General features: G+C 37.3%; 1 protein-coding gene across 1 annotated transcript in view; it reads right to left on the bottom strand.

Moving 5' to 3' along the window:
- Positions 1–12,652, bottom strand: part of TBCD (tubulin folding cofactor D) — a 118,216-nt gene that overhangs the window by 54,691 nt on the left and 50,873 nt on the right. The window contains exons 14-15 of the mRNA XM_086623863.1: positions 8,797–8,953; positions 1,569–1,626 (exon numbers count right to left, since the gene is read on the bottom strand). Of these exons, the coding sequence (XP_086479989.1) occupies positions 1,569–1,626; positions 8,797–8,953 (215 nt within the window). The remainder of the gene's footprint in view (positions 1–1,568; positions 1,627–8,796; positions 8,954–12,652) is intronic.

Here is a 12,652-nt window from a genome sequence, read left to right as displayed (position 1 = left end):
ACAGCAACTGCAAATTTTGACCAGGTCTAAATTAGAACGTACTAATGAAAAAATTACTTTGGAGATAACTGAGTTGCAGAATGCTCAATAACTGGGTTTAAAGTCGAAGAGGAAAGTGAGAGAAAAACGTACTGTATTTTGTATTCATTTGAAATATGGAAGTACAATCTGCACTAACCTAATAGCATAAGTAAATGTAGCTGGTTTAGCACCATACTTCATGGTCAAACTATCAGAACAAAGTGACTTAAATGATCCAAGGAGAGCAAACTCTACAGTTTCTAAAATTTAGGAGTTGAAGTTTGGGAAAAAGTAGCATTGCTCATGTTCATTAGTTGTACAGTATGTGAAGAATATGTTATATCAGTACTGAGTGATCTACAGCATCTTAGCTGCCATGCTTTGGTTTTCATCTATTTAGACAGTGATTTGTGATATCATTACACAAGCAACTGACTCACTTCCCCAGCAATTACGTTGCAGCTTCATTCAACAACTTGAACTCTCAAGCAGAGGTGTGGCGAGAAAAAATAAGGATGCTATCCAGGTATCCCTGAGAAATCCTGCTTATGTTATAAATGCATTAGCTTTCAAAATTTCAGTCAAAAAATGAGACATACTTGTTAATTAATCTGCATGCCGCAATTTTTTTTAAAAAAAATGCACTCACAGTAATGTTTATTCTTAGGAATAGAGACACCTGGTTCTTTTGACAGACACTGTTTAGTCCTCGGAGTTAATACAGTTATAGGGTGGGGGTTTTTACATTTGCATAAGATCATTTGTTTTATCTGTTGAAACAGACAACTCATACTTCTTTCTTTTTCTTTAAGAAAGTAAGTTTACTACAACACAGTGACCTAAACTCTCAAAAAGATGTCCATTCTTTCTTCTTCCCAAATTCTATAAGCTCTCCTCCATAAATTCTCTTAAGAACAATCACGTATTCTTTTCCATTCTCAACAGCACAAATGTTTTCTACAGAAAGGTTCCACAGAATATACTTGGTGTCAGTCCCATTATCTAGATAACAATATCTGCCTAATGGATTTATCACTTTATTTTAAAAATTCCCAGTCCTACGGAAAGGGTTTTGTAGAATAACTGAAAATACGTTTGAAGGGGAGATATCATTCTAGAAATTTCTGACTTATCACAATTACAGAGTACTAGTTCATGGACAATTAGAAGAGCATAACTTCAGAAAACTTTCCAGCTTGATGACTTGAAAAAGATACAATGTTTGTATATTATGTAGACCTTTTTGTCTTTGATACTGGGACTAGAAAATGCTCAGTAGCTCTTTCTTGGAGGCTTTATCTAAACCATCATGACAACAATACAGCAGATCGTGAACTGTGGCCATAAATCAAGACGTGGATCTGTAGATTATATAATTTGAAATCCGAATTCACGCCATACTTCTAAGGATTTAAAAAAGCATTTTTTCTCACAACACACTACATTGCTTATATACTGTAGTTCTACACAGTTAAGTCTACAAATTCTTAAAATAAATGAAAACAAACAAAAAACAGAAAGCTATAAGCTAGAATGTGATAACTTACAGAGGCAGCTCTTCTGCAATTAACATCACGATCAAATACTGCAGCAATAATCAATGCACTGAGGAAATAAAACACTGAATATTAATACCAGAAATACGAGAAGAAACGTGTAATGCATCATTTCAACATTTAGACTTCTAAGCAGAACTCGCAGCATTTCCTCTAAAGAACTTATTATTTATAAATAAAAGCCTAAATAAAATTTAAATTGAAATAACTATGTACTTCCTCATTTCTCTGGTTTGCTCTGGACTCTCCATAGCATAAACAGACAACTGCCATGCTACTGCACCAAGGCAATTTCAGAAGCATGCAAATATGTCGAACTGTATAGAAAGGTTTTCTATTTAAAACATAGCAGGAGTCCAAAGCTTGGACATAACTATCATCTCTAATGTGAGACTCGTACAGCACAAGTTTGAATTAAAACTTGGAAATACAGTTTCTCAACAGCCAAATGCACAGCAAGTCTTATGAAAGGCTTAAGCAAAACTAAAAGTTAAGCAATGGAAACTTGCAGCTATCTCTACAAGAACAATCACATCCTGTTAAGTAACAAAAACCAGAAAACAATACGCAAATCCTGCTAAAAAGGGACCTGAAATAAATTGCAAAGCAGTTTTTTTTAAAAAGTGACCTGTATGCACAGAGGCATGATTATATGAAACTATTTCTTTGTGCGTGAGGTCTGGTAACCCTGCACAGTTTAATTCTTCTAGCTCAAAAGAACTGCTTTTCAAAGATGTGCTACACAGCAGAACAGAGAGAATGTATCCCAGGACATGAAGTCTACAGCTTTAGAAATCCACCTCCAGCATTCAATTAACCTCAGTGACAAATAAACATCACTTCGGGAGAATCATTTAAGCAGAAAATTATTCCTTTCAAACTCTGAAACTCTTCATTACATTATTTATTGACTCCAGGCAAAACAGGAAATAAATACTGGCTGAAGAGTAAATCCAAGATAGCTTTGCATTAGCATAAAGATATTAATTACACTGATAATATCAAGCTTCCCTGGGTAGTGGCTCTCAGTTTCCTGCAGTGAAGAATACTGTGTTGTGAAAATTCACTAATACGTACAATCAATGTTGCCTCTGTAATTTCAGTTTATGTCCATTAAGGAGAACAAGAGACAGAAAAGCAAGAATGAAATGAAAATAAACCAAATAAACTGCTCCAGAGACAGTTAATGCTTTCTTATTGCTACTTGCATAAGCAATTCCTGTCTCTGCCACAAAGACATTAGGTGATTACAAAACAAAAGGAGGTCATCCCAACCATAGCGACTGGAAGTGCACACCTTTAGGAAGCCGACCAGTAGGAAGTAGCATACATGGCTAACTTGAAAAAGTGCTGGGCCAAATACATCATCTTCATACCACATTTGCTAATTTTTTTCTCTGGCATACAGAGAAACTTAAAAATAATTTTAAAAGGACGCTTCAGAAGTAACTAGTTTTAATGATCTGAATAGCTCCCATAAGTCTTTTAATTATAGACGAGAACATTCGAAACCAAGGAATTGATTGCAAGTCATCCTGGAAAGCAAAAAGAAGGAAGTTTACGCCGACATTTCTGATTACATGGACTGTAACTTAAAACATTATTTTGTCAGTTATGCAGTATTTCAATATTGCTCTCTTCTGAGAAAAACAAACAAACCAACGAACCCCCCAAACCCCCTCATTAAACTCAGAATCCAGAGTGCTGCCCTCACTGTGTCAAAGATACCCTGGAGTTAAGAGTTACAGACAATTTCAGAAGAGCTGTGCTGGGTCAGACAAAAATCCTTCCAAGTCATTGTCTTGTCTCTGACAGCGGCCCAAAAGGGACACTCGGGGATGAGTGCAAGGACGTGCATACTAAATATTAACATACTGATTTGAAAGATTACGCAGTCTTTTCAAACTGAAAATGTTAAAATACCTTCACCCCATTAGACTCATAAATCACACTGTCGTCACTGTTTTATGTTAATCCTTTAAATAGAAGTATTTTAAACTTCTCAAACTACACAAGTAATTTTTTCAAGTTAATTCCTATTTGAAAACGCAGGCACAGTCTGCAGTAACACAGGGATTAGCAAGGAAAGCAACATGCCTGAGACGAAACATGTCTAAGGTGTCTTCACCTGTCTGCTTTGTCGTGGGAGTTTATGTGATACTCCACCAGGATTTCCTAACATAAAGAAACTGTTTATGTCAAACAAAGTGGGATATTTTTTCAGGCTAGTTAAAGAATCATGTCTTGACTTGCCTGAAATGGACCACACCTGACTAGTAACAGGTAGAGCAAAGAACGGCTTTGCATCTTGCAGTCTCTATGAAACACCTTTTGTAGCTCCTTGAGGTATATTTAGCCTGTATGCACGACGAGCAGTTAAGTGCACAATAAACACAAACGGACTTTAAAAAGCAAGCTGCAACTCTATCCGTCAACTAATAATTCTCCCTTTCTTCCCTGTCCCTTCCCCTCTTCCCTAAGGACTCACTTAACTGACTTCAGGGAAAGTTAAAAGGACTCAAAGTACGTTAGTTGCTCACTTCCTCAGCCCAACACCAATCCCATTTCCTTCCCTCAACACACCAGAAAGAATCGGAGAGCAGAGCCCAGCCAGGTGGTAGGCATCAGAACACAGAAATATCGGGTTACCCTCTCCTTATAAGCACCAGATGTACCAGAGAATAAAACTGAATTTCCTTTATCACCTGCAGTGGGTACTTCTAGTCTACACCAGTCACAAGCAGCAAGAAGCTTATCCTGTTGCTAACCACCAAGAATTTGCTACTATTAATTCAAGCATACCACCCTGAAGCTGCAGGAAGAAAAAAAAATAAACTCTCAAACCTCGTGCCAATTTGGCACAAAACAGAAATTCCTTCCTGAGCCCAAAAAAGAGAAAAGTCTAACTTGTAACAGGACAGAAAACTCTCCTCCTTACTATACATTAGGGAAGAGAAGGCGTGATAATCATCACAAGCAAAACAGTTCTGAACAATCCAAGCAAGTGAAAAAAGGAGGCGAGACGAGAGTCAGACCCGAGTCTCTCGAGAGCTGCTGCTGCAAAGCCCTTTCACAGCGTTTCAGTCGTGCCAGGACGCCACCCAGTAAACTGGATGATGAAAACAGGTCTTCGGCTCTAAGAATTTTTCTCTTGCTAGTTTTTTTTCTTTTTCTTTTTTAATACTAGAGAATCTCCCCCATTCACTTTATCACATGCAGCTGTGCTATCATCAACTGCAGGAGCAAGGCAGGTGAAAGCACAAGCCAAAGGGGGCTGCTCAGCCAACACTGCTAGGGGAAAAAGCCCTCCAGACTAAGGTCCTAGGTTTAATTCTTCCTGTTTAGTTAGGCAAGAGGAAGATCTGACAAAAAGAAAAAGGAGAAATACAGTGACCATTCCCCCTTCTACACTGCATACTTTCACAGTCCCTCTAACCCAGCTCACATCAAACTCTTACACTTTCTACTAACCACCCAACATCCTACACTGTTCAGTGTGTTAGTCCAATCCCAAAGTTTTGGGGTGAAATGATAAAAGTAAATTAAACACACATGTATAAAAGATCAATAAGAAAAATGTTTAGAACAGGAGTTACTAACGCTGCTGCTAAAAAAAAAAAAAAGGCAAAAAAAAAAAGGCATATGATGCCCCTGCAGGAAATAACTTTACGCAAGTGCAAGACACAGTAGGCACACAGCTCTCTTTTGAAGGCAACATTCAAATCCAGAAAAGAAAAAAGCTATTCTCAATATTTCATCATGGTACAAGATGTAGCTCAAAGCAATGCTTCAGATTTCCCCAATTCTGCAGGACAATCTTGCCCTGCAGCAAGCTACATCATTCATCCATAGCCACACCTTCCTTTTTTTTTCCCCCTCTTCAAAAAACAACGCACCACCGCAGGGAAGACAAAGCCGCCTGTGCTCCTACACCGCACGCACTATTTGTAGAAGTGTTCTGCTGAGCGGGAGACAGCAATTAGATCTTTCTAAATAATGATTCATTTATTGATTACCTACACCATCGAATGACAGATAAATGAAACTGCATTCTCACTATGCAACTGTTCCAAATAATTAAGATAGCCAGCAACAATTTAATCACTTTAATTGTATAATAGAGTAGAAGTATGTTTTGTTTTGGTTTTTTTTTTTTTAGGTATTAAACAAAATAGCTTCTTAGCGTGCACCTGCCACTTTACGGACTAACTTCCACACCCAAGGGGGCAGGAATCAAATTACCCACATTTCCAAGCTATTAAATTATGTTCAACTTTTCTCATAGGTAAGCTTAAAAAGTGAGCATGCATGTAGAGACTGGGAGAGAAAAAAATCTTGTTTAAGTAGTGCTTTTATAAAGATATGCTTGAATAGCAACTTCAGTACATGCATTTCAAAACATAGCAAGGTTAACCTGCAACAAAAGTGAAGTTTCATCTTCTTTGCAAATAATTTTCTTTCTGTGGTCCTGTAGTTTGAACAGATCAGGCAAGGTTTTAGGAACCAGTTTAACTAGACTTTAGAAAATAAATAAGCAAATGTGAGTAAGTGTGTCTGTTGAAATGTGGATCGGGAAAAAACACTGACATGTAAAAATACAAGCAAGTACTAGTAGAATACTCTTGGGTGAGTATTTCTAATAAGTGTTCTCTACCTTTTTTCTTTTGTTTTTCTTCCTTAAAAGAAGAATAGTAAGGTCGAGAAGGAAAAGGGCTGATCTATGATCTACAGGAATCTAAGCTTGTAACTTCAATATTCTGACAATTTCATCACTTCAAACATTCGTAAGAAAGCAGAGATGAAACAGGTATCACTGAACATGGAGAGAGATATTTATTTCAAAACATTGTCAAATTTTACTAAAAAAATATTATTTCATTCAGTTTAAGGTGATTTTTCACTAGTCAAAAGGGAAATATTTATGTCTCTTGACTACTGGAAACACAGAAAACAAGGTCGTTCCATTACACGATGATACAACTCTGCAGGCAAGAAAAGGAAAAAAAAAATCCCACACCACACCACCAAATTGCCCTTCTGCTTTAATTTGTAACTACTGAACCACAGTCTGAACGGGTTGTGGGGCAGGATCCAGTTTAAGTAGCACACTTCTTCCCTATTTTGGTACCCAAGTGAGCTTCTCTGCAAGTCAGAGTAACACGTACCGAAGGCCATGACATGAAGTAGGAAGACAAGAAGCAGCTCACTCTTCAACTCAACAACTTCCAGCCTCCACCAGCTTACTCTCCCATGAAGACCACCTTGCCTTTTGAGCATAGCAACCAGCTACTCATGCTGCAAGGTCAGCATTATCTGTGTTCCTCCAGCCAGTTAACAGCAGCGTTAGAGACACCGTTTGCAATTTCCAGCACCAAGGCAAAGCAGACAGTTCAGGATCGCAATCACTCATTACATTTTTTGAAGGAGGCAGTAGCTTTCCTTTCAGATAAACAATTTATTACTTTTCTATAAGAATCTAATAGTTTGTGTTCTTATATGGGCAGATGTTTTTGCTGTGTAATTCAGTTCACAATGGATATTATGTACTTTGTTTCAAGATGCTGAGTTCTGCATTTTTTAAGGGTAGTAACAATTTGCTTGTGGCTAGAAGTATGACTCTTCTTTAAGTAAAACAGTGACACACCTAAGGCTAGATTTAAAAAAAAGCTGTATGTAATTATCAGGTTGCTGACACAATAGGTGAAACTGTGTGTCATACTGTATTTGAATATTTTTTTTCCACCATTTCTCTTTGGAGTGGCAATTCTACCTTCAAGAGTTGATTATATTTAGAAAAGGTATGGCCAACAGAACTACAAAGATTTTTAAGTAAAGCCTTAATATAACATTAATACTTGCTAAAATACTGTGCAGCTTTGTTAGAAAACTAAGCAGACACAAACCACAACACCTTACAACTGATCATAAGCAATTCTCAGCTTTCCCCTGCCATCCACTTCGTGTTTCTCTCCACTCCACCAGCTTATTCACTGTTTCTTCATTGCTACCCATGACCTGAGCTGGTTAGATTGAAAATAGGAATATAGCCCAAGATATAATCACATGATTATTTCACTGTGCAAACACATCTTTTAGGTACCTTTGTGCTAAGATTTTCATACTACACGCAATTTACCATGAACTCAGCTAGAAGGGTATGAAACATGACCCTTCTAAATAAAATATTTCTTTAATAACATACATGACAGCTTAAAAAAAGAAGAAAGAAAAAACAGCATTTGGCCTTAAGAAATGTGACAGCAGGTTCTTAGACAGAAAGATTTTATCAAGGTCTCAAAAAACCCCAGGAGCAAGTACCACACAGATAAGACACACCACCGTGTGACCCTGCATGAAAGGGCCAGCACTGGAAAATGAAGATACAAGGATGAAGAACAGCAGAGACCAGCAAGGGCACAGTGCACCAGGATCAAGGAATAAAAATGGATATATATGGCTTATAGACTGTCCCAAATAACTTCAAAAACAGATTTTAAGGGAAAAAGAAAAAGTCACATATTCTTTGGGAATCTGCTGAGCTAAGAAAGTAATCCTGTGTTTCCAAACAAGACTTTTTGGTTGAGATTGAAGTAGTTCTGTCAGCAGCCTGGAGGCAAGGCAGCTTCTAGAAGCTGAATCAGATATCCAGGATCACAAATCACTGTATAGTCCAAGCTTTTCTTTTTTTTTAAAGATAATATTAAATGACTACTGATCAAAACCATTCCATGGAGACAAAGATGCCTGAGCAGCTGCTATCAATGGTTGTACTAAAGGTCTGCCAAGAAACTGTTAGAAGCAAGTTCTTTGTGTTTGCAGTGCAAATCACCCATTAAAGACACCTTGAAATGTCAGCCAGTGTGCTGCCAACGAAAAGACTAAATGCGAAAGAGCATCCCACAAGCAAATAGGAGGAAAAGCAGGAGAATAAAGAAAATATGCATTCCTTGGTAAACAACATCCAGAGATCAATTAATTTCATTCATGTTATATGGGACACACCTGTTACTTTTTAAGCATGAAGATATTTGTCCTAAACAGATGTACTGGTTTTGGTCAATATCTAATTTTAAAAGTCTTGAAGCACTAGACTTGTAGATTATTAACTTCTAGAAGATATAGAATGAGACTATTAGATTAACTACTAGCTCCTTCATAATTTTGAATAGATTTTAAAAATTAACTGTAAACAGCTCAGTTTCTTATTGCTGCAACTTACCTTGAAATCTGATTAATAAATGGTATCAGCTCTGCAGGATCATAAGCACGAGCAAAGGCCCAGCACACGTAGCATGCTGCATCTCGCACGTTGGAACCCACGCTGCATGCCCCCCTCTTCTCATCGTATGTCAGCGCTTTCAAAATGACAGGAACAACTGTTAAGTTAAAAAAATGGGCAAAAGCAACAATTAGGACCATACAGTGAACTAAAAAAACCCAAAAAAGATCATTAGAGATCTTGTGTGTTCTGAAAGAAAAGAAAGCACGGCTCTTAATACATGCTAATTTTAAAGTTGAACAAAAAGGGGTTTTTTAATACACTATTTTGTTTCTTTGTCAGTATCAGCTTATTTTTTTATTTCCTTCACATATAATTCAATGAGGATTAAAGGAAGTGAGTTACACAAGAATCAGTATCCATCTATCAGCAGGCAACATTTATCATGGTAGAAGGCCTAATACAACAAATTTTTCTTAATTAACAATACTTATGAATCATTAATATATCAATCTTGAAAGGGACTCAAGTACAGTTTTTGCACAATCTTAAAGCAAAGTGACACACTGACATCATTCTTGCATTAAGCCAGTAAGCTGTGGTGTTTTACTCCCTGTAGAGCACATCTCTGTGCCACGTTTTATCGAGGGAGCTCCAGAGGAAATGCTGTTGCACGGAGCGTAAGCCAGGCTGAGCACCGGGACCACACCACTGCAGTGGGACAGCAGTAGAATATAGGTCTTTTTGGTTTTTTAAATCATATTAGGGAAAACAGAGAAAGCAGAATAGTAAAACAGAAGTAAAGGCAAATGAAGATCCCAGAATCTTATCACAAAGGCCTTGTAACACAGGTACTGCTATAAGGAAGCAACAAAAATAAGCTTGAGAAAACAAGTAGGTTAGAATTTCACTTTCATGCTTATATCCCCATCAAAACTGCAGAAGTCAGTAACGTTTTCCTACAGATAACAGAGCTTCCAAAAACTAAAAGAAGAATCCTCTTACACAGTTCTAGTGATATACTGCCACAGTTTAAAAAATACTGTATGTATGCAAGGCTCCTCCATGGGCTTTCTTTTGGTAGCTGCAAATCCAGATATATAATTTGAATACATCTCTCTCTAGATGGCATGTCTTTAATAAATGAATAATATCTGTAGAAACAACAGCCTCCAGAAAAAAAAAAAAAAGAAACAATTTCTCTATTCTTGTATCGAATTTATCAAATGCATCTTTTTTCCTTAGAAAATACTTGTCAAAAGGTGATCCCATTGAACAAGAAATGGGATCATTGAACTGTATTTCATTAGCAAACTGTGCCTGGATATACTTCAGTGGATATAATCACAAAATAATTAAACTTCAATGTGCAGTTCATCACTGTACACCTGCTACTTTAAACAAAAAAATATGCACCACAACTGGAGAAGGGAAGTGTTAAAATGCCATTTAAATTCATTTTAACCTACTAAAGAAAACCAACCAGTAATCAGAGGGATGGACAAGATATGAGTATCCACAAACAGTATATGGGAAAAAAAGCAATTATCCGTCAGGACCAATGATACAGCAAAGCTGGATGGATATTTGGGCACTTCCCAGTCCAAAAGAAACTGCAATAAAAATCTTCAGAAATGTTGACTAGCTTGTTTTGAAAAATGCTGCGTCAACTCCTGAAAAATAATGGAATTAGCTGGTTCTACGGGAACACCAAAACGGACGCCAAAGGCAATTTTGCAAAGCTGCTGCAAATTTCCTTCAGCACAGGGTGATTACTCCAGCTACCTAGGACCGCTGTGAGTGCGCTCCCATCTCCCTGTGCACTGAAGGAAACGTGGAAGAAGGGCTCACAAGCAGCTCCTCCCGCTTGTATAGCCTGTATGAAAGAAAAATCACGTTTTTTTCAATTCAGGGCATTAATTTCCCAAATGGTAGGGACAACACCAAATGGCACCTGACTGAATAGGGTCAGTCTAAGACAGAGGTGATGCTGCCAGGGGTCTGTAACAGCAGAGACTGAAAAAACACCAGGAACAGCAGCTACTACTCTGCGCAGCTCAAGCTTCTCCCATTATCTCACAGCAGGCCTTTGGACTCACACCCCTTTGATGTCCTACTCCTGTGTCTGGGACTCAAAGTGTTGCTGCTGCAAAAGAAACAACATGACCACAAATCTGGAGAGCAAAGGGGGATAATGAAAAGGAACGATACAAAAGTGGACATTTAGAAGGTGGGAGAACCAGGGAAAACTGGTGAAGTATGCAGCAGTAAGGGCTAAGTGAATACAAATACAACGATGACAACAAGAAGGGAAACATTAATCTAGAGGCCATCTGTGAAAGTTTTCGTGCTATCATTGGTCAAATATTTACTGGTGAACTGTGGACTATGGGAAATACTATATAAAAACTGCTCCTGATAAATGTTTGCGTGTTTGAAAAGCGGGTCCAGCATTACATTTCCTGTTGGTACTTACGAGTCATAAAAACCCAAAAGAAACAAACCCAAAAATTCCAGGTTTCACTTCATTCTTTACCCCAGAATTCTTCAAACACAATGCAGTTTTTTTTCTCCTACAGCTTCCTGCAGTGTCACGAGGGCCCGGCTGAAGGAAGTCATGAAGGAGCAGTATAGGTAAAATCACCTGTAGCAGTTTGTCCACTGTAACTGAATTATCCTAGAAAACATCTTCCTCATCCACAGTTTGACAGACTCCGTGTTCATGTTATCTCATGTACACTTTTAGTACTTTGTGTTTAGACTGAAGACGAAGTTAAATTTATTTAACATTTTTCTCTGTTTTAAACCGTTCACATTCATACTCTCCTAAAGCATTTGATACACAACACAGCAATGAAGTTCAAAGCTTTGTAGTCAGCTTCTGCATTTTGTATCTGTTATGCAATTTCAATTCACCATTATAATCACCTCTCAAATACTCAGCATGGTCACAGTGCTGTTCTGTATTGTTTTAAATTTTGCAGATTTAAAATCGCGTCACATTCACATCTAAAATCAATTTATCAAAAAAAAAAACACAAACAAAAAAAAGCTTTAGAAAAAAAAAAACTTCCAGAAGAAACTTATTTTAGTTTGGAAGGGTGGAGACAAATTTTTTTTTTAATTACGAACATGTCTTTTTTATTTAAAAGTAGGAGGCTGGGAGATACAACAAGAAAAATGACCTGAATTTTTACTTAACTTTAAAAGTTACCATTTCTTTCATAGATCTACATTAAAAGTTTGCCATTAAAACCAGAGGATAAATAGTGTCCACTCTCAACCTGATTATTAAAACAATATCCACCTGTTTAGGTCTGTGAACGCTCAAGAAAATACAGTCACCTTTACCTGTAGCCTAGAGGTATTAATAAGCACCTGTTGCACTCCACCCTGCCTTACCTAACAACATAACTGCAGGTTGCAACACAGCCCTTTGCTCAAGCCTTGTGAAAATAAAGAAACAGCTCCTGGCTTCAAAGCATTGCAAACAACAGATTTTTATTTCTTTTCCTCCTACTGGAGACAGGTTGCACAGATATTTTGCTTTTTAAGCACAGATTTTAAACAACCAGAAGCTTAGCATCTTTCAGGTGCAGGTGATAAACACTAAACAACTAGTTAAGCAAAGTTATGGAAGATATTGTATGCTGGAAGGCCATATGTACGCTAAGAAAAAATGCCTCAGTCTATTCCTTTAAAAAAGCTCCTTTAAAAATATACTTTAGACAAACGTAGACTATAACACATGCCATCAGGAGTCCTATGTTACTTTAACTTCAGATTGCCTCTTTTTTTTTTTTATTGCAATGTTTATCATATAAAACATACAAATACAGCAATTAAACAAACAAAC

The sequence above is a fragment of the Tauraco erythrolophus genome, chromosome 20, assembly GCF_009769465.1.
Source record: "Tauraco erythrolophus isolate bTauEry1 chromosome 20, bTauEry1.pri, whole genome shotgun sequence".
In the NCBI taxonomy this organism is placed as follows: domain Eukaryota; kingdom Metazoa; phylum Chordata; class Aves; order Musophagiformes; family Musophagidae; genus Tauraco; species Tauraco erythrolophus.
This window is presented reverse-complemented; position numbering and strand designations above follow the sequence as displayed.